The sequence below is a fragment of the Desmodus rotundus genome, chromosome 6 (genome assembly GCF_022682495.2).
Source record: "Desmodus rotundus isolate HL8 chromosome 6, HLdesRot8A.1, whole genome shotgun sequence".
NCBI classification, from domain to species: domain Eukaryota; kingdom Metazoa; phylum Chordata; class Mammalia; order Chiroptera; family Phyllostomidae; genus Desmodus; species Desmodus rotundus.
In genome coordinates, this window is record NC_071392.1 from 84,681,627 (window position 1) to 84,703,909 (window position 22,283).

At 50.3% G+C, this 22,283-nt stretch overlaps 1 protein-coding gene across 4 annotated transcripts in view; it reads left to right on the forward strand.

Annotated features, from left to right (window-relative positions):
• Nucleotides 1-22,283, forward strand: part of AGK (acylglycerol kinase) — a 77,569-nt gene that overhangs the window by 51,483 nt on the left and 3,803 nt on the right. For all 4 annotated transcript variants that reach the window (XM_053927334.1, XM_053927333.1, XM_071221707.1 and 1 more), the window contains exons 9-14: nucleotides 3,681-3,750; nucleotides 8,803-8,882; nucleotides 11,463-11,520; nucleotides 15,456-15,603; nucleotides 16,060-16,157; nucleotides 21,950-22,020. In XM_053927334.1, the coding sequence (XP_053783309.1) occupies nucleotides 3,681-3,750; nucleotides 8,803-8,882; nucleotides 11,463-11,520; nucleotides 15,456-15,603; nucleotides 16,060-16,157; nucleotides 21,950-22,020 (525 nt within the window). The remainder of the gene's footprint in view (nucleotides 1-3,680; nucleotides 3,751-8,802; nucleotides 8,883-11,462; nucleotides 11,521-15,455; nucleotides 15,604-16,059; nucleotides 16,158-21,949; nucleotides 22,021-22,283) is intronic.

Genomic DNA, 22,283 nt, shown 5'->3' on the forward strand with positions numbered 1-22,283 from the left:
CCCAGTCACAGTTCCTGGAGACTTGTGGAGGGAATTGGCAAGTTGAGTCTAAATCCATATGGAAAAATAGAGGACTAGAATAGACAGAATAATTTTGGAAAAGACTAAACATTTTTGAGGACTTACCTATCAGATTTCAAGGTTTACTCTAAAGCTACAGTAACTCAAGGCGGCTCCGTGTGGGCAAAAGAGGAAACAGAGCGATCAGTAAAAGACCGTGTCTGGCCCACACATATGTGGATGCTTGTTTTTTGTTTTGTTTTGTTTTGTTTTGTTTTTGACAAAGGCCCTCAGGCAATTCAGTGGAGAAAAGACAGCTTCCTCCCTCCCCCAACAAACGGTGCTGGCACAGTTAGACAATCACACCTAAGAAAATGAACCACATGCACAAGGGCTCCGGGTGGGGGTTGACTGGGGGGGGGGCCAGGGGAGAGCAAGGGGGCTGTGGGGGGCGGGAGGTGGATTGGGACAACTGTAACTGAACAACAAAGGAAGGAAGAAAGAACAGAAAAGAAAATGAACCACAACCTGTACCTCATACTACATATAAAAAGTAATATAAAGTGGATCACAGACTGTGTGTAAAAGCTAAAATGATAAAGATTCTGGAGAAAAATCTTTGTGATCTTGCATTAGGAAGTGATTTCTTAGGACATAAAATATGGAAACGGAAAAAAATGATAATTTGGACCTCAGCAAAATTTAAAGCATCTATTCTTTGAAAACCACTGTTAAGAAAATGAAAAAGCAAACCACAGACCGGGAGAAGATATTTGCAAGACACATAGCTGAATAAGGACCAATATCCAGAATATACAAGGAGCTCTCACAACTCAGCAGTAAGAAAACAAGCAGCTGAGTAGAACAGAAGGCAAACCATTTGAAAGCAGGCACGTTACCAAAGAATAGTCATGGGTGGCAAATAAGCCTATGAAAAAATATTCGTTGTTAGTCGTCGGGGAAAGACAAATTAAATCCACTCTGAGATGCTACTGTGCATCTATCAGAAAGGCTTAAACGAACCGAACAAAAACCTGACGTTCTCTGGTGCGGACAGATGTGTGGACAACTGACCGTCTGCTGCTGGTGGGAATGCAGGGCAGGATAGCCACTCTGCAAACCAGTTTGACATTTTCTAATAGAATTCAACTATGAGCAGCAATCACACACTTCTAGGTACTTGCCCCAAAGAAATGAAGACGTGTTTCTGTACAGAAACCTATGCACGAGTGTTGATAGTAGCTTTATGTGCAGCTGCCAGCACTGGGAGCAGTGCCCGTGTCCGTCAGCTGGGGAATGGGTAGAGTATTGCCGTACGTCTGTACAATGGAACAGTGCTCAGAATTACAAAGAAACCGTCTATCGATGCGTCCGCAGCGGCAGTGAACCTCAAACTCATGCTACAGTCGCAGAGCAGTATACCTAGAGGATGACATTGACAGCGTATCAGTTATATTCCCGTAAGTCTGGCTTTAAAAAGAAGTTAAAATATTAGTGTTGAAGGTACAACTTGGCTCAGCGTCGAGTCACCTACAGCATCTTAAACAATGCAAAAAGAAGTTAAAATATTAAACAAGGTCTTTTAAACTTAAATAATTCTATTTGCGTCAGCAAGCACTGGGGGCTGTGAGTTTTTCCTCCTCTTGGTTCACACTGACGTGGCCCTTCTGTGGCCACCGCCTCTCGTTCATTCTACGTATCTGCTGGCCCAAGGCCCCCCCCCCCCCCCCCCCCCCCCCCCCCCCGCCGCACCCACCGCTATAGCTCATTCATTTGGGATGACGACTATCAGTAAGGCCAGTAACTGTAACGTATTGAACATATCAAATAATTTAAAACTCATTTATGAGTTCATAATGATACTAAAAAAAATGAAAATGAAAAATTCATTGGTCATTTTCAGAGGATACTAGGGAATTGACTTGTTTTAAAAATTGGTAAAGTTTTTAAAAAACCCACAATTATGCTAATTTTCTCATTTAACCTATATTTCAGGGTGCCCAAATTGTTGATGAGGAAAAGTTTCTGTTTGTACATCAATTAAATTAGAAGGAATAATAGAGTCAAAACATCACCAGTTTGCAATTCTGTTAATAAACCTAGCCAATGATTATCATTGCTTCCTATTGTCACAGAGAGGCGACCAGGTTAACGTACTTGCTGATGGAAGTACACACCACCGTCGACAGAGTACCTTTGCCAAAAACTCAAGCTGAATCTGATGCAGATTTTCTGTTTTAGATACAGGTTTGGGGGAAGTTCAGGGAATGGAGACACATGTTAATGCCAGGGGGATACAATCCGCAAATCCAGACCCTCGGGGACTCGGTGGCACACCCGTTTCTTTGACGAGTTGGGAAAGGGCAAGGACAGGGGTCTGTGGGTGAGAAGGGACTTGAGACGTGAACTGGTTGCACTGTGCAGGGTTTATTCGGATCATGATTTGAATAAACAAACAAATATACATAAGTTAATTGGGGAAATTTTAACATAGATAAATATATGTTAATATAAAGGGATTATTTAAATCCCTTTAAATACAACACCATTTTATGTTCTTTTAAAAGAAGTTTTTCCTTTAGAGATACACAGGGAACTATGTGTGGATGCCTACAGAGGCTCGGTGTGGGCTTTGTGTTGGTCAGCAAATGCGTGTCAGTTATCACTAAGCTCGCGGAACAGTAAGTCTCCAGGAGGCAGATGATGTAAATACAAATGTATTATAAATGGTGAAGGAAGATGAACCAGCTCAGTGGTAGAGGATGATAGGGAAGGACCACGTCTAGGCTGGTTAGGGCAGGCGGTGACGTCCCATTCGAGATCTGGAGGGTGGGAAAGCCAGCAATGCAGACGGTGGGAGCCAGGCTGGGCCAGGAAAGGTTTGATGTGGGTTCACTCCTTCTCCCTGCTCCAAGGGCAAATGCCTGGTTGTCCAGCCACTTGGTGATTTATTGTTTCTTTTGCTGACTGTGTGTATTAATGTGTGTCTGCCCTTGGCTCTAATAGAGTATAAACTGGAGAGAACTGTTTCTAAGTCCGGCATAGTTTCATGCCCTGCACAGATGTCGACAGAACACGCCTTTTTCACCTGTGGATTTTCAGCTGACTGTCAGAATGTAAATAGGAATGGTATTGTGTCTTTGAACAAAAGAATCTGCAATTAAAATGAAGTATCCCAGTAATCTTGGAAAATAAGAGGACTGTGTCTTGGGTTCTGGATTATATTTCCTGAGATAACTCCCATGAATCCACTCCCTTAGTTACCCTTGGGTTGTTGTTAGGACAATAAGAAATAGTGCTTTGTGAATTTCTTAAAATGATTGAAACGCATTCTGTTGTCACCCATTTAAGTAGTAGCTTACTTTCCAGGAGTCGGGATCAGGTGTAATGTGGGACTCAGTGATTGTCCAGAAAATAAATGATCGGTACCCGGCATGAACTTCTCTTTGCCAAAGCCTTCCCTTCAAGTCCGTACCCGAGCCTTCCACTGTGTTTGTTTAGTAATTCTGTTATACGCCTTCGTTCTGTGTTCCCAGAGCATCTTGAAGGACTGTGTCTTTTTTTCCTGAGCCGACTATTAGTGCTGTGGCAGGAGTGTGTGTGTGTGAGTGAGTGAGTGTGGTGGGGGGAGTGTTGCTGATTTTTCACAACATGACCACTTCCTCCTTGGCGTCTTGCAGACACATCACTGATGCTACACTTGCCATCGTGAGAGGAGAGACAGTCCCACTTGATGTCTTGCAGATCAAGGTAAAGTCTTCTCCTGCGTTTGAAAATATTAACAAAGCAACACACGTAAGGAAAACGAAATGTCACCGAGATGATGAAAACAACATCCCCCTTCTTACCCTTTCCCACCCCAAGTAGAGCTCCCCAGAGAAAAATAATTTCACCTGTGTATTCTACTTATCACCAGGAAGTGTGCTGATGATGCTACTTTTAAAAATTGTGGTTAAAAATATACATAAAATTTACCGTCATAACCATTTTTGTGTGTATAGGCCAGCCCTGCAAAGTCGGCGATACTAGTTTTTGATTTATCCGTTTTTGACCTTATCTTTGGCCTCTTTGTAGTTATGAGAGTTCTTCTGTTCTCCCAATGTAGTCGTGTGACTATTTTGGTTCCCCTATTGATTGACTCTGGGCTGCAGGGGTGCCTCTGCCTCTGGTGGCTGTTTCGAGCACTGAAAGCCGCTGAGCAGCTCCGGACGGGGCCTGGTTCCACCTCGCCGGTGTGCGTGGTGGCCGCCTCCGTCTCCCATGTTCTGCCAGAGGTGAAGTCCTTCTCTTGTCCCGTCTGTCCTTTGCAGGGCCTTGTCTTTCTTTGGAGTTCAAGTTACTTGGTTGTCTTACAGTCTCAGCCTTCTGACGGACATAAGAAGTGTTTTGGTTTTGTAGATTATCTGGCTTTTTCTCATTTTTAGGGTGGGAAGAGTGTTCTCTGTAGAGAACATCCTAGATGGGAGCAGAACTTCCCGTTTTCCCACTGGGTTGTCTAACGCTGTCTGGCTGATTTGTAGGTGAACTCACGAATTGCTTTAGAGACACTTGCTGGCTCTGCAATCATATTGCTTAGAAGCCGTCACTCCCCACAGCAGCGAGCATACCTGGCACCCGGGGTTTGGTCTTGGAAGCTGTTCTCTGAGCTAAGTGACCAGGACTCTCTGAAGGGCTGGTCTTCAGAGGCCAGGTGAGAAAAAGGGGGGAAGTACTCAAAAACTGGGAGAGGCGGCACAGAAAGACAGGGAGCCAGCCTGGTGGCATCCTACTGGCCGGTTTTGGGACAGCTGGAATCAAAAAGCAGAATAATGCTAATGAGGCATCCTCGCCCACAGTGGTCTTACAGAAGAATCACCGGTTTGTAAATGCAGGCGGAATGCTCGCGTGAGAGAATTACCACTTTGTCATCACCAGTGAAGACTCCGACTCGGGCAGGGGTCCCCAGGGGCTGCCACAGCTGTTAGATGCAAGGCCGTTGGGAAACAGACCCCTACACAGTATCAGGTTACTTAGTAACTACAGAGGGAAATGTAATATGGCTGTCCACATATTCAGAGCCGGGAGCCACTGGCGGCAGCGTCCCTCCCATTGTCCTCCACCCAGCGATGCCCGCTCCCAGCCAGGACCGCCCTCACTGGTCTTGACAAAGGCGATTGCAGCTGCAGCTGAGTCTTCGGCATCTGGTAAAGCTACGTTGCTGTCACAGAGTGGAAGGGCGGTACTGAAATCCTACCTTAGCACAGCTACCAAGCCCGGCATCTGTGAAGATATTTCAGAATATTGTTATTACCCAGGAGGTGAATCCGCACACACCTGTCAGTGAGTGAGTGACTTACTGCCTCTGACGCAGGTGTGAGAAGCAGGGCATCCAGAGTGACTGGGAATAGACTGGGCACTCGAAAATGTCTCCTGTGCCCTTTCCCACGTGGGGAGTCTTCCTCCCCATGTACTGATTGTGCGTGTGGGTGAAGCCAGAGTCAGAGCCTCTGCGGGCTCTGTGTGTTGACAACACAAGCCGGGAAGCAGCAAACTTCAAACCGGTTCCTAGAAGACGTAATCCAGTAGCCTCGACGGCGGTATCTGAGGCACCCAGCTCAGCGGGACTTGTCTGCTCTCTCCTCCTGACTTCGGAGATTGCTTTCAGAACACGGGGCGAGCATTACGCACAGGGGGAGCCTGATACCATGATGTTGTAGCTGAAGCCCAAGACCACACCCCTCTTCTTTCAGGAAACAAACCCCAACCGATTATCATATCACTGAAGATTCCAGAGATAAAAAGAAATAGTCCTTGGAAGCTCTATATAATGCTTGGGAGCTATGGTTTAGCTTTTTACTTTCACTGTGTGTGTTCACCTCTCATCTGGACCTCCACCTCACCAAGGAAGGCAAGATGTGTGTTAGTATCTCATTTGACACATAAGAAAATGAGAGTCCTGTGGTCATGTGACTGGCTGTCCCGGGGACAGGAATGGCATCCCGATTTTCTGTCTTAACGTCCCATCACTCTGCTGCTTCACAGCGCCCAGGTGTTGTCCCTCTTGACGCCATCCTGTGAGTTTTGAAGGGCATTTCCCTGTGCAGACGTCTGTGGTGCATAGGACCTGACTTTAAAGTAACTACTGGGAAGACTTAGGGAATGCTTTCTAGTTCTTCCCTTTGGTCGGACTCTCTTGGACCCTGCCAACCCAGAAGCAATTGGGGAGCGTGGGGGAGGTGCCGAGAGCGGGCCTTGCTCTCCTTGCCCTCGTGCATCCTGGCTGGTGGCTTGGCCTCTAGCGGCTGGGCCTCCTGATGTCCCGACCCGGCTTTGGTGCTTCCCTTCATGTGAGGATGCAGCTGCTTCCGAACCAGCGCTCCTCCCTCACTTCCTCCCCCTCACCTAGCACCCCTAAAATTCCTAGATCAGGCACCTGTCTAGTTAAACTTTCATTCCCACCAGCTTTCTCTCCCAGTTCTTTTCCTCTGCAAACCACGGAGCCATCTTCTCTGAGGGATCTCCTCTTTCTGGGAGAGTCCGTGAACCTGGGCAGCAAATCCTCGCTCTTTGTGTGTCTGTTTCTCTTTCAGTTTATGGACCCATCTGTCTCATAACCTGATGACCACCCAGGCCCTCGCCGGGCTGAGAGGCCACTGTCCGGTGGCCCCTACTCTGTCCTTCTGAGCTCACCTGTTCTTCCTGCACTCGTGTGGTCCCCCGTGGGGCCAGTCTCTCCATTACCGACCCTCCGGCCCCTCACAAATCCCGATGGTTCTGTGTCCGTCAGCTCCTGGCTGGGCTTCGTTAAAGCTTTTCACACTCATCTCTTGTCGTCCAGGGCCATTGCCACCCCTCGCTAGGACATAGTCCCCAACTCAGTGGAACCTTGAGGATTCAGGGCTTTTCTGTTAATCTGAATAGAATAGTCCTAAAATTCTTCCCCCTCAGTTGCAGGAAAAGAGTCTTGAGCCCAGCGAGGAAGTGTCAGCACTGGGTGGGACAGCACTTCCCCAGGAACGCTGGCGGTGCAGAATGTCCTCCCAGCCGACGGCTCCGGAAGACTGTGCTGTATTTCTCCTTGGGGAGATTTGTGATAACGCATGTTCACTTCTTAAAGACCCATAAGAAGAGCTGCAGTAAACATGACTGCTAAAACCTAATAAGCTTGGTATTTTCCAGCTTACAATACCAGGGACTCTCCTGTCATTATTATTCACAGTAGCAGTTAGTGCCACTTAATCACACCTTACGGGCGTCCGGGGACGCTCCCATAGTCCCGGCAAACGCGCACAGCGCTGCTTCTCATAGGCGGGAGCGTCCTTCTTCCTTCGTTTCGTTTCTTTCTCTCCACGTGTCGCCCCAGCCTCCCCCTGACTCTTCACAATTTCATTGGTTTTGTTGTGAATTTTAGGTGCATTTTCCCTGAACATCCTTTGCCCCCCTCCCCCAGTTGTCACACAGTCGCAGCTGCTCTGCACTTTCATGGTTCCCGATGCCCTTTGAACCTCACACATTGTATCGTATCGTCTGTGTCTGACCCCCACTGCACCTTGAGCCCTTCGAGGGCAGACGTTTTGTTATTGCTGCTCGCTGACATGTACTATGTATTTGCTAACCAGAATTCTGTGGGGAACAAAAAGGATGAACGACTACCTTGATCTAGTGGGGATGGCCCAAAGGCCCGCTCTCTTCCACGCTCTGCACTTGGCCCCAGGAGATGGATGTGTCCCACACTGCCAACCGGGAGTGGCCTCGCCCTCCCTTCTTTGCTCTCCCATCTCTCGGTCCCTTTGCTCACGCGGGAACAGAAAGTAGGAAAGCAGACCTGATGCTCGAGCAGGCACACAGCCAAGGACTGAGGGGCTGCGGCTGTCTGTACAATTCTCCCAGAAATGCCTCCCTGGGTTTGGGTGCAGTGGGAATGGGTGTGAAGGTGGGACTGGAGGGAGCACGCCCTCCGTGAGGACAGCTGGCCAACTTGTCCAGGCTGGCAGCCTCCAGGGTCAAGGGCTCTCCTCCAGCTCCAAATATCCTGCTCACACCACTCACAGCCCTGGAAACCGCTGGTTCTGCCCCTGCTAGGAAGTGGTGGCGTCGTGTCTGGCATTGGGCGGCTCCGTAGAATGCGGGGCACTCTGGGGCTTTAGCTGTGACTCGGAGCTGCAGAAGCCCCCTAGCTGGTGTGTGTATTACTTATACTTTGAGGAAGGGCCATCCCGGAGCACGAGCGCTCTGAGGGGGTGGCTGTATCGTGCGTGTTTCCTTACTGTGCGTGTGCGTCGCTCATCTCACGGGCCTGTTAGAAACACGCTGGTTATAATGTGTATGGGTGGCATTTGACCATAGAGCATGGGCTAAATCCGGGCCGCTTCGTGTTCTGACCTGTGAGGACGAGTGTCTGACTGATTTCTCATTCAGGTGACGCATTCTAGAGAGCCAGGATTATGCTCGCACCTGAGAGTTCTCGGCTCTGAAGGGAACGCAGGCCTACATTATCTTGGCCTGGTCAAGTGCGTGGGAGGCGAAATCGGTCTGAAAACCAGCCTAGCTGGGCACTTCTTAGTTCTCAGTCTGAAGTATGATAATAGGTTCCCTTGCAGCCGATTCATGAGGCCTAATACCCAGAAATTACTTTCATTTGGAGTGTGGTTTACTCAAGTACTTTCACTGAGCATTCGCGGAGTTGATTTCTTAAATTGTGGACATCCCTTTAGATTTTGATTTGACGAAAAGTAGGCTGTGACCCTTTGCTGGGTACTTAACTTGCGCAGAGTTCCAAGCTGTCGTAATCATGAATTCCAATGAAATGCCTCTTTCTTCCAGGGTGAGAAGGAGCAGCCTGTGTTTGCAGTGACGGGCCTGCGGTGGGGATCCTTCCGAGATGCTGGCGTCAAAGTTAGCAAGTAAAGACTTACTCTGTGGACATGTGATTGTTTTTTAAAAAATCTTTTTCTTCTGTTCCTCTCTTTTACGTGTCAATGTACATTGATCTTCTAGGAATAGATTTGGCAGGTCTGGAGTTTGATGCATGATTAATGGAGATAAAGGTTCACATCTCATTGCAGAAAGGCTGGGGCAGGTTCTGGTTTCCCCCGCACTGGCGTGGTGGTGGCTGAGGGGGACAGGGGTACGTCTCTGTTTCTAGACAGACTGTTGGAGGCTCAGGCTAGACTGAAGGGCACCTGGATGGCCTGTCACCCTGTACCCTGCTTGTCTGGGCACCGAGAGAAAGGCACCGCTGGGGACACAGCCTGTGGTGCTGTCACAGCCCTGGGAGGCGCTCTCCTGAAGGCCCAGCGGACCGAGAGGCCCAGGCCGAGTCGCAGGGAGAGAAGAAAGGCAGGTGCCTGGCCTCGTTGAGAGGTGGACGGAACAGGTAGTGGGGGCGATGATTACAGGGCCGTCGCTGGCTCCTCCCAGAACGGACTTATTTTCGGAGACTTGTGTGACAGGAAGCCCTGGCCGGGCCCGAGGGTGCATCGTCCTCTCGTGTTTGTTGCTGAGCGGTCCTGTCAGCTGAGGCCCCCAGGGTGGGACTCACGGGGACCTGGTTGAGGCTCACATCCTCTGCGGTGGGTGTTCACTTTTACCTTTTCTGAAAAACGGGCTTGCCATTGTAGTGCAGCGTAAGTGAATTGCGATCGATCGCACCCACAGCTTTTAGCAAGAACCCCTCTTGCACTTCAGAGGCCTTCCCACCACAATTCCTCACAGAAGTTTCTCCGCTGCTTCACTGCGCCCGCCCCGTCCATGGCGTCCCTGACAGCGGACTGCGCAGGGACAGAGGTTGCTGGCCTGTGCCCACGCGCTGCGTCACTCCGTGTTTCCCGCCTCCATCTGCGTGCGCAGGGCTGTCTGGGTTCCACAGGCTCCCTGTGCTGCACCTGTAGTGTCAGACAGTCGCAGCGGCTCGCCGACGGGAGCCCCTTAGGGTTCCCTGGAAGAACCTGCTGTGGACAAACGGCCTTCTACAAGGTGCTGGCCAGCCGATAGGCACCAGCACGGGTCAGGCCCGTTAGGGAGATCTCGCACCCGTGCCCGTATTTTGATGGACTTGAGCAGGCTGAAGTTTCAAATTCCGGTCACCTGACACCCAACTAGGGCTCTCCATGGAGTCGCTGTGTGTGTTGTGGAAGAAGCAGTAGGGAGGCAGGAAAGGACTTCCTAGCTGTCAAAATTCGCTCTGGGTGGAGACGGTGGCAACTGCGGGCAGTTTAGGACTAAAGTGTCCTAGCCAGGATGTGTTTCTCTCTGGCTGATTTGAAGCCAGTCGTGACATCGGCTGATTGTCCAGGTCCCAGTGATCAAGGTCCTCATGAGTAGCAGCACAGCTTTCACCTGAACAACGATTAGGCTGGCTCCACGGTGCTCTCCGGGTTATCTCTGAACTCCTGATGCCGGCATTCAAGGCCCCGCTGAATCCGTCACCACCCCTGATCGCGCAGCCACACGTGTCCTTCCTTCTGAGCTTTTGTGCTGGCCGTCACCCTCAGTGTTTCCCGCGCCTGGCCGCTCCTCCTGCCCAGAATGAGCTTGTTCCCTTTGGCCCGCGTTGAAATCCCATGCGTCCCTGTGAACTCCATGCCCTCAGTGCAGGCTGGAGCCTCGCCTCGCACAAGCACTTCTGGTCCCAGGATTCTAGGCCTCAGTGATTCCTCACCCTTTCTTCACTCTCCTTACCGATGAATAGTGGTCAGTTTATGCCGTGTCATATACGCTTATATGGTCTTGCCTGTTTTCTGTTTCTTTTTTGGACCGTTTTTTATGAAATGACAGCCCTCAGAGGCAGGAATTTTATACTTATTTCTTTTGCTAAATAAATGCACATGGATCAGAGTCGGGAGGGAGCAGTTAGGAGGATGGGCTGGCTGGTGACACAGGCTGTGAGGAGGAGTCTACTTTACACCGCTTGCCCAGCCCCAGCAGGCATCCTTCTCCCCAGCAGCCTCTGTGCAGCTGGCAGTGTGAGGCAGACCTTCACTCCCAGATTTTATGGTGGTCACTTTAAAGCTGGTGGCACGAATAACGTGAAATCCTGCTGCTTTACAAACTTTGGTCGTGTGTTGGTGTGCGAGAGAACACACTGGTGTGTTCTAGGCTGTGGTTAACACCTCGGGGTCACCGCACTGCGCCTCCCTGCGGCTGTCACTCTCTGCTCGGTGCCCTTTGAGTGTGTTCTCAGCTCCCATCCAGCTGGATACACAGGACTGCGATGCTGTGAGTTTGGAGGTTCCAGGAGACTGATTATCTCCCCCGGTACATCACCAGGGTCTGTCTGAGTGGCACTGACTACGGACTGTGTGACATGTCACTGAAATGCAGACTAAAAGCCGACGGTGATGCTCGTTTACGCTGAACCACGGTGCTCAGAGCGGACGCGTGGTAGAGGTGTGATTCCAGGGGCACGTCTGTCAGGAACGCTGTCTCTCGCATCGATCGTTCCTTTAATGGTCTGATCAGATTTTTGTCTTCATCTTTCTCAGGTACTGGTATCTCGGGCCTCTGAAAACCAAAGCGGCTCACTTCTTCAGCACTCTGCAGGTAAATGCAGTCACAGCGTGGGGCTGTCTCCTGCGCCACTTCGTTGTGGCTCCATGAAGTAACATTTGAGAAAACGTGTGGAAAAAAGGAAAATGTCATCGCTTCATGAAGTCACCCCTGATGTACCAACTCATTCCCTCCAATAGCAAGCCAGTAGTTAACTTCTTTTTAATATTCCACTTCCCTTTGCCTATTCATTCAGTGCTGCCAGACAAACCTTGAACAGAATGACCTGTATCAGCCATCATTGGCATGTCTGTGTCAGAATCTAGAAATGAATGGAAGATTTGTATCTGAGTATATCTTATCATACAGGCTTACGTGTAACACGGTAGGTTTCAAACAGTGCCGGTAGCCAAACACGGGCAGCGGTTCCGGTCGGTGCAGAAGCAGGACATTTCCATCGTCGGGGACGCCCCGTCAGGCAGTGCTGCTTCAGGCTGCGCTGAGAAACGCCGGCCTGGAGAAAACCTGAGCCACGTTTATTAATAAAAACGCTAATAGAAGTCATCTGATCTGTGGACCACACACTGTGTCGGCTTTTATGCAAATCAAAGTATATTCACCGTTTGGCTGGCTAATCTGAGAACTGGCAGATGAAGTTTGAATGAAGTCAGGTTCTTGTGTTAATATTCAGATTATGACGTGGTTCCCTAATTATAAAAGCAGTACATGTCTCCTGCAGAACATTTGGAAACCAGCTCCCTTCACCTTCTGACTAGATTCCAGTGAGTAAAATGCATTATTTCTGTTGCTCAAGGGAATAATTTCCTCGGTGGAGTAGTGAGTGCATTTAGGGAGAGATCCAGTAACCACAGATTTAAGCTGTAGAACCTGGGAGGATCAGACTGCGCCCGCTGGCCCCTCAGCACCCACTGACTCTCGCTGTGCGGCAAGCCCTTCCGTGTGCTTGGAAGGCAAGGGCCAACAGGACAGGTTTCCGCCCTCTCGAAGTGCCCAGGTGCTGGGCGGGAGGTGCAAGTACATCTGGGGCAAGTGTGACGAGAGCCACGCGGAAGGGCTCGGATGGAGCAGAGAGGAGTGGTACCCTTCTGACGGAGGGTCCGCAGTCTTCACAGGGCAGGCGTCACTTCCGCTAAATTTTGAAGTATCCGCAGGACCAGAGAATGGGGCCAGGATGTGTGAAGTCACAGTGGTGTGAACGGTCTGTCGTTGTGGCAGGAAGATGGCGAGAAGGGGACTTGGAAGGGTGGTGGGGGCAGCCGTGGCAGGCGGGGCCTGGCCTGCACTGTGAGGGGACTGGGGCTTACTGAGCCCTAAGCCCCTGGAGATGACGTGAGCAGAGCCGTGCTATAGAGACACTGTTTGGCAGCGGTGTGGACAAGAGATTGGCGTGGGCAGCTAACAGTAAGGCAGTCGGGAGGTTGTGAAAGTAATCTAGCGGCAGGTGGCAACTAGGTGACTAGGGTGGTCACAGTGAGCTCTGACGGCAGAGGACTAAAGGGAGGACAGCAAGGGTTAAAGGGAAGCTGAGGCAGAAGCTCACTGGCTGCAAGGAGAGTCTGGCGTCCCCAGGTGTCTGGTTTGAGGGCTGCACTTTGATAACTGGAGTTTTCCGTGGCATCAGTGACCTTGGTATTAAGACCAGGGTTGTGGAGAAAGATGAAGTTTTCATTTGGCACAGACTGAGTTCAGCCTGCCTGTGGGGCAGGCAGGTGGAGGTCCAGTCATGATGTTGGTCTGGGATTCAGCAGAGAGATCCGGGCTGAAGAAATAATTTAAATGTCTTAGCGTGTGAGTAGCATTGAAACCGTGGGTTTGGAGAAGGTACCATGGAGAGAACAGATGGCTAGGAATAGCCCTTCGGAATGTCAGCATTTAAAGAACCAGACAAGGTGCCCGAGAGGTGCTGAGAGGCAGCCGAGGGGAGAGTACTGATGGAGAAGCCAGCGGAAGAGAGGGTTTCAGGCAGAAAGGGGGATTTCAGGAAGCAACAGCAGAGTCTGTCTACAGACAAGAGAGTACCCATTGAACTTGGACACCTCGGAAGGGTTGGAAACCCGAGTGGAAAAGGTGAGGGAGTAAATGGAGGTGAAGAAGTGGAGACCCCAGGGTAGGTTGCTCGGTCAAGAAGCTTGACTTTGAAGGAAAGGAAATAGAAAAGGCAAAAGCCAGTGAGAAAAATGAGGTCAGAGGGGTGTTGTTTTCATAATTGGAGAGATATCCATGACTTTCCAACCTGAAGCAACAGGAAAAAAGAAGGGAAGTGGTGAATGAAAGGAGAGAAAAAACACCCCTGAGTTGGCAAAATCCCTGAGCAAGTGGAAGGGCGTGGGACCCAAAGGCCTGGGTCACCTCAGGCAGGGGAGGGGCACTTTCCTTCTGAGATGGGAGGGAAAGGAAGGAGCCCTCGTGGAGTGTTAAGGCGGTTCTCGTGGAGCACAGGAAGCCAAGTGGTGGTGGCCAGTGGTATGGGGACTTTGAAGGAAGATGGAAATGGAGGATTAGAAAGATTATCAAGTGGCATTGAGGACCCGAGACCGAGAATTTGTGGTGACAGGGATGTGTGTGCGTGGGTGACTGATTTTCCTGTGTCAGCACTCCGCAGTCATATTTCCCTCCCCCCAGCAACACTGAGCCAGGACGTAAGAGTACAGAAACCTAGAGACGGGGTGGGTCCAGCCCTGGGGCTTCTCAGAGCACATGTTCTGGGAGACTAAGGACAGGAGAGGGCTGGGGTGACGGAAAAAGAGCACGATTTACAGTAATTAACTGATGATTCGGCACAGAGGGAAATGGTGTGTCAGGGACTGGGCTCCCCAACGTGATTGAAAACTTGGTTGGTTACGAGCTTAAGGGGCCAAAAAATAACACCCCTGTCTTCCTCCTCTTAGTTCGAGCCAAGTTGTGAAAACGAGTGCAGGAACAGGCAGATGGAGATCAAAATGCCGGCTTTATAAATGTTAGCGGGGATGAAGCACACCACGTGGACAGGTGTCAGTCTGACTTCCCAGATCCCCACGTTGAACTTACCCACTTAAATCGTCTCCTTTGGGGCAGAGGCTGCATAGTGAGCTCACTGTGGGGAGGTGGCCCACGTGTGAGTCAGAGGGGGTGCCTGGGTCCAGCCTTGGTCCTGTGGACTTGGGGAGAAGGGGACAAGGTGGAGCAAGAAGGGTCGGAAAGTTACTCTTGGGTGATGCACCCCGAGGAAACTTGAGAACGGGATTAGTCTGCCCTGCGAGACGTGTTAGCCGCAGGTAGACTGGGACAAACAGAGTGCCGGATGTGCCATCCTGGATGGAGTAGTTCTGGGTGGCGGTGAGGACCGCACGTGGCTCTGGACGTGAGTGGCTGCAGTGAATCAGAGGTGATGTCAGGGCTGGGGGGTGAGGCCATTGTTTTAGTTATTCCTGCGGACACTGGTGAGACCCAGGATGACACTGGACTTGGGCTGCCAGGTAGTAGAAGACAAGAGGGCTAGAGCGCGGGGGCCTCTGTCTGTGAAGCAGGCCCGGGAAGCCCTGAGCGGGGTCCGAGTCTGGGCAAGACCATTCCGGCCTCTGTGTGGAATGTGATTCTGGAAGTGAGCGAGGTATTTGATGCAACTGAATTTTGTCCATTCCTTGTTTGTGCCACTGTCAGTGTGCCAATGATACATTTATCATGGGATGCACTGTGCCCATTTGTATCGGAGGTTTAGACAAGTTTAATCCACGGTTGTTAGTCCACTCCGACCTTCTCTCTGCCCCACTGGTGCAGGTCGGTGGGTCAGCAGCCCTGGGTGCACGGTTTTCAGGACAGGCCCTCCATAGGAAACAAGAGCTGGAGGACCCCACGCTCCACATTAGAGAGAACACCAGTCGGCTCTCTAGCAGGTTTAGGTAGAACACTAACCGAGCTTTGCGTGGGGAAACTCCCCAAGTTTGGAATTGTGCGTTCCTGACAAATGTTTTCCCTCTTCACTTTAAAAGGAGTGGCCTCAGACTCATCAAGCCTCCCTGTCGTACACGGGACCTAGAGCGAGGCCTCCCAGCTTCGCCGATGAGACTCCCCCACGGCCCTCTCTGTACCGGAGAATACTGCGAAGGCTCGTGTCATCCTGGGCTCAGCCGCAGGACGGTGAGCGGCGGGGCGGCTGGAGGTCGAAAGTGCGGGTCAGGTCAGGTCAGGGCTGCCCAAAGCAGGCCCCCAGTCCGTGCCAGGCTTTCCAAGAGCAGAAGCCTCCCATGTGCCACCGCGCACAAACCAGCACACACAGTGTCCCATGGCTGCAAACACCCTGTGTCATTGGAGACAAATGGTGGCTCCCTTTCTGTCACTAACCCTGTGTCATTGGAGACAAACAGTGGCTCCCTTTCTGTCACCAACCCTGCTGGATTGCTGGCTGCACGGGGAGGGTGTTTCAGGCACAGAGGTCCCGTTTGGAGCCTGGCCGTTTATCCTGTGTGTGGGAAGTGTGCAATGAAGAAGCAGGTGGAGAGTCAGCTGGGGAGACGGGGCTGAGCAGCTGGCCGCAGGTGGCAGGCGGGAGATGCTACCAGGAGGAACTGACCTGCATCTCGTGCCCCCACACAGCCCGTTCCCAGGAGGCGAGCCCCGAGGTCTGGAGCGACGTGCAGCTGTCCACCATCGAGCTGTCCATCACGACACGGAACAGCCAGCTCGACCTGACCGTAAGTGCGCTTCTTTGCCAGACGCGCGCTGGTGTCTGGGGAAGCTGACGAAGGCGGCGTGCTCTCCCGCCGACTCGGGATTTTCATGTTTGCTCTGCGGGGCGCAGAGGAAGGGGTGGGGAAGAGGATGTGGGGTGCCGTTAGGAGCAGTAGTGACGAGAAGGGACAGCCGAGTGAGGTGGTGGCCCGAAAGCTTGCGGGGGCCTGATCACGTGTCTGGGTGTCCCTGGGGAGGCCTGAGGGCAGGAGGCCTTTAGGGACGAAACGTTAGCTGCTCTCATTTGTCATAGGAATGAAAAACCATGGAGCTTTCACTTGAGAAAACATCCATTCCTTTTGTGACTATATTAAATATGTAGGTTAGGTCCCCAGGAGAAAACGCTGTGTATGTTTTTAATTGTATGTATGCATGCACACCTGTACGTTTACGTATTATCTGAGTCCAGTGTATCGCTATGCCCTGTCCAGTATGGTAGCCACTAGCCACAAGTGGCAACTTAAATTAATTAGAATTAAATAAAATTGAAAGCTCACTTCTTCAGGCACACTGGCCACCCCTCGAGCCCAGCAGCTGTCTGTGGCGAGTAGCTACCACACGGGAAAGCACAGACCTGTTGCTGCAGAAGGCTCTGCCGGTGGGGGGGCGGGGGGGGGCGGTTACTGCTGCGGACGGTGCGCGGACGGTGCGTGAGCGGGTGTTGAAACAAAGCAGGGGTTGGCAGTCTGGTCTAGCTGAGCACTGATATAATTAGTGATACACGAGAAGTGTATGAAATGCAAGTTCAATGTCCGAGAGTATGGCTGGACTGGAACACAGCTGCATTCCTGCACATACGTGTTGTCTGTGGCCATGTTCACGCTGCGGGGGTGGAGTTGTGACCCCGGAGCCTCCGACATTCCTGGCCGGCCACTCATGGAAAGTCTACCGACCCCTCAGCTAGAGAGACGCTCAGCAGTGGGTGTTAATGAGAACGCCAGCAGGAAGCTGTCCTTAACTCTAGACTCATCGTCGTAAACGGCCTTTCTGCAGTCAGGGCAGTGTGTCCACAGTTGACCCGGTCGTTCTGAGAACCGGCTCGTGGAAGTGACGGCAGTGACGGACGTGTGCGTGGGCTGAGGCGAGTGGGTGAGGCGAGCGAGTGGCGCATTTTGATTCCGGTGTTAGCAGAGTATTGAGCGGTTTCCTAATTATAAAAGGAATGCGTGTTCCTTGTGTGATACAGCTCCCTTTACCTTCTAAGTTAATTCTAGTTAGATCAAGAAGTAAATGTACAAAAATAGAACCATTAAAGCCCTAGAGTGCAATCCAAGGAACAGCAACAGAAACTTGGGGAGGGAGCCTAAGGCAGAAGTCGTATTTTGATGCATTTACCTATGTATAATTAAAAAAGAACTATAGACAAAATTGTTAATGACAAATTGGGGAAAACAATCTATAGAATGCAGTAGACTGGAAATTAATAGCTTTCCTTTATGACCAACCCCTTAGGATAAATCCATAGGAAATGGGCAAAGGGCTAATATAAACAACAGGCAAAGGGCAAGAATAGAAATTCACAAAATAAATACATGAAAAAATTAGCTTATGTTAACTGAATATATATTACGAGCTATGCACTAAGAATTTTACATATCATCTCATGTAACCTTGATGTCTGCATTATTAGGTAGATATAACTTTTACCTGTTTTTATAGATAAGGAAACAGGAAAAGTGCCAAACATGAAAAAATGCAAATTGACACAGTAACTACTGAGCTTTCGTAGATCAGAAAGCATGGCTGGTGTCGGCGTTCAGTGCTCGGTGCCGGCGGGGCGGGAAACGGGCAGTCTCGGCACTCCTGATGGGCACAGACATCAGGTCGCCCTTTCTCAGTGGCTTCTCAGCCGTGTATGTGAAGCACCGAGAATATAATCCTGCCCTGGGCCTATGGAGTGTATTTCTAGAACGGATCCTATAGGAATCATCAGATTAGCACAGAGTGTGGTCAGTCCCCCACTTCTTACATCCCGGAATTCTGGAAACACTGGTGCAAGCGAATGTATTCAGGTTACAACAAACATTCAGTTCTGGAGGAATTTCAAAAAGATAAGATTTCTAACTATACTCTTCCCTGTGGCCCAGTCTCTGATAACCCGTGGGTGTTCCGGAACACCGCTCCTTTCTCTGGCGGTTGAACCCCAGCGGACGACCGAGCGCGTCTGTGTCGGTGGCCCCAGCTGAGCCGCGTGCCGAAGGCGCAGGGCTTTTACCTCCGTGCCAGTCGTGAAAGCTTATGACTCTGTGCTGAGCAGCACATTCGTTTTCTTTCTTCCACACCTCTGTTAAAGAGCAATAAAATGTTCAAAGACAATGAAGGTGCCACATGGTAGCCCCAAATGTTCATTTATCATTTAAGGCAGCGCAGGCAGAGTCTCAGAGGCGTCGGGCGGGGAGTGTGGGAAGTGAGGCTGTCTCCGGCAGCCGTGTCCACCGTCGTCACAGCGCCACCACACGTGAACAAGCTGCCGGGGACCGATCGGCACAATTTGGTGCATTTGTTTAAGGCATGCCCTCTATACTTACTGCAGGGAAAGACGCTCGTAGTGTATTGTTAGATGGAAACCCAGGTTAAAATGATTTGCACCACATGGATTCATCTTTATTTTAAAAAGAAGTGCTCTCCCTGTAATTGAGTTTTGTGGATGACAGAGGTAGGGCCCCAATTTTCACTCTTTCCATGTAGAGGGCTCGTCGTCCAGGTGCCACATATTGAAGTGCTCACTCCCCCACCACCCCCGCCCTGATGGCAGAACCCGTCACACATCAAGTGTCTGTGTGCATGAAGTGTCTGTAGTTCCTCTGTTCAGTCGTGCTGTTTTTCTATAGTTGTTCTAGTTCTAGGCTTCTCTTAACCAGCATTGTTGTAAGTCTGTTTTTTCTTATTTTTAAAGGTCGCTTGGCTATCCTTCTCTTTCACCTCTGTAAATCCCTCGGAATGTTTATCTTATTAAGTCCACCTGAAGGTCTGTTACATGCACAGAACACGCTGAACGTGCAGGTGTCAGCTGGAGGGGCCATGACGCTTCTGCAGTGCCGACTCCCCCGTCAAGTGGCTGGGGCCTGGCGCTGTGTTTGTTTAGGTTTTTCTAATGTCTTCAATGAAGTTTCATAGTTTTCTCAATAACACTTTGCCTTTTGCTGGGTATATATGCCTGTTTATTCCAATTTTTGATGTCACTGTAAATAGTATCTCCTTTCATTTTTTAACTGTCTGATTTGGTAGAAAAACATGTGATTGATTTTTTTATATTGATGCTGAATCAGCGAACTAAATTCTTATTAATTATATGAAGTTTATGGCTCCCTTTGGATTTTCTATTGATTCAATCATATTGACGGCAAGTAGTGCAAGTTTTGCTCTTCCCTTTCAAATACTCAGCTTTCTGATCTTTGATCTTTCCTTACCACACTGGCTGGGACCTCAGCACAGCGTTGGATGGAAATTAGTGTCTTACTCCTGACAAAGAGGGAAAGTGTTCCTTGATTCATTCTTGAGTTTGATGGGGCTTTTTGTAGCTACCCTTCATGAGATTAAGGAAGTTCCCTTCTATCCTACTTTGCTAAGAGTTTATCATGAGTGGATACTTAATTTTATCAGGTACCTTCCCCCCGCATCTGTTGAGATAAGGTTTTCTCACTTAATCTGTCAGTGTAGTACAATATGTTGCTTTTCGCATTTGCACTCTCTGCAAAAGACAAATCCTAGACTTGTGTGTATAACTACTTATCCTCTTAGATGTCTCCTGTACATTTCAGTCTCAGCCTTTCCAGAACTGAGCTCCCGATTCCACCCCTTGAAACCTGCTTTACCCACCCTTCCCCTGTGGGCAACCGTCATTCCAGCCTTGCATTTGTTCAGCATCTTGGAGCCACTCTTGGCTGCTTTCTCCGCACATCTGATCTTTGAGGAAGTCTTGGTGGCGTGACCTTCTAAATACTGCCAGCGCTTCACCGGATCTCCCACGCTACCTGATCCGCGTTGTGTGATAGGTTCCTGCATGGTCTCCCCGCTTCCCCACTCCCCTTCATTCTACTCCCAGCACAGCAGCCTGTGAGGCCTTATTCAAATGACCAAGGTCTCCTCGCTTGGCTGGAACCTTCCCGGGCCTCCCATGTCACTCAGCCTCCCAGCCCTGTTCCTTGGGATGGTCTGCAGGGCCCTGCTGCTCTCTCTCCTGTCTTCTCCGGCTTCACCCTTTGTCCCCTCACCCACTCTGGCTTCCTCACTGCCAGCACACACGCCAGGCAGGCCCCCACAGTTGTGTAGATGGCTCTTCCTGAGACCAGTGGCTCTCTAAATGTGGGCCTTGGCTCAGCAATGGCAGCCTCACCTGGGGACTTTTTGTTAGAGACAGGAACTCCTGGGCTTCCCCCGGGTCCACGGAACCACCGGCTCTGAGGGTGGGGTCAGAGTCTGGCTGGAACAGGCCCTCCAAGTGGCCCTTGCGGGGGTTGGAGAACCACTGCCCTGGATGTCCGGCTGCTACTCCCTCACCTCCTGCAGGTATCTGCTCAGAGGCCACCTTCTCCCCTCGGCCCGCCTGGACCCCTTTTTAAAAAGCCACCAATGCCACCTGTGTCCTTGACCTCGTTTTTTTCCTAATTTTTCTAATAGACTCTAATATACTTGTTTTCTCATGTACTCTGTAATTTGCCATTTATGCCATATATATTCTTTCCATAATTTGCTGTTTTTATACTGATATACTCTAACATACTTCTAATATTCTGTCATTTATTGTTTTAGTATGATTATTTTGTTTTGCTTATCCCTCGGCCTCCCTGGTAGAATGTAGGTTCTTTGGAGGCAGAAGTCATTGGGTTATTGGTTCATTGATGTAACCCAAGCACCTGGAGGAGGAGTTCACTCAGTCAGTCAGTGTTAAATAAAAGATGAACGCGGAGCCAAGTCCCCCTCTGTGCGTTGTGGTCCCTGTTGGGGAGGAAAGCCGTGCTGGGTCAGCCCTGTGACCCCCGGCAGCACTGCTGGCTCTCGGAGGCCTGTGGGTTAGCCTGGGAGACAGATGTCCTGCCTGTTCACAGAGAAACCAACCTCTGTTTGAAGCAGAAGCAGAAGGAAGGGTTGGGCTTGAATTACAGAGGGCGGGGCTCGTACTGCTAGCCTCTGACTGCTAGTAAATTGGGGGAGCAGGAAGTATTAGAACCAAGTCTGTTTTTATAGCTACTTCCTTGTAGCTCAAAGCTTTCTGTGGTTGGGAGTGGAAAGCTCTTCAAACATTACCTTGGCATAAATGGTCTGCTTCTCCTAAGCTCTGGCTGCACACCAGACTTGCATGTACAGCTCTTTAAAAAAGGGACTTGGGCCCTGCCCACCGAGAAGCTGCTGTAGCAGGTGTGATGTTGGTATCCGTAAGACTCGCTGGGGTAGAGGGGCCCAAAGCTTGGCCTGCAGTGTGTGTGTGTGTGTGGGGGACTGCTGGGGACCCTAACAGCATTGATTGTTAATGACAGAACCTCACAGACTCCCCACTCTGAGTTCTGACAGACCTCCAAACCTGAGTTTTACTTACCGTATACATGTAGTAAAAAACAAAGAATGGAGATGAATTTTATGGTATGTAAATTATCTCAATAAAGGTCAATGTAAAAGGAAAAAAAAGGGTTAAGTTGCTAAAAGTCTCCTGCATAATTAATACACAGCTTCAAAGTGTGAACCTGTGGGTCTTCTGGACAACAGGCTGCATTAGCCGCAGTTTAGAGGACTCATGTTTTTCTTCCCGACCTCTCAGAGCACAGAAGACTTTATGAACATCTGCATTGAACCCGACGACGTCAGCAAAGGAGACTTCATAAGTATAGGGTAAGTGGATTGAGATTTCCTAACTGTGGTGAGTGGCCTGGGGCTTGGAGGAAATGAGGCTGAAGTCCTTTGAACTGAATTATGTCGTATTGTATTGTATCGTGGTCCGAGTGCCTATGAGGTATAAATAAGGGACCCAGTGAAGGACGCGTCTTGTTTGGGAGTCCCAGCTTTCTTCATTTCATTCGGGTTGACGTGTCCCCCCCCCCCCCCCTCCTCCCCGCCCACCCGCCCTTCCCTGTTCGTTTTGGGAAGATCAGAGG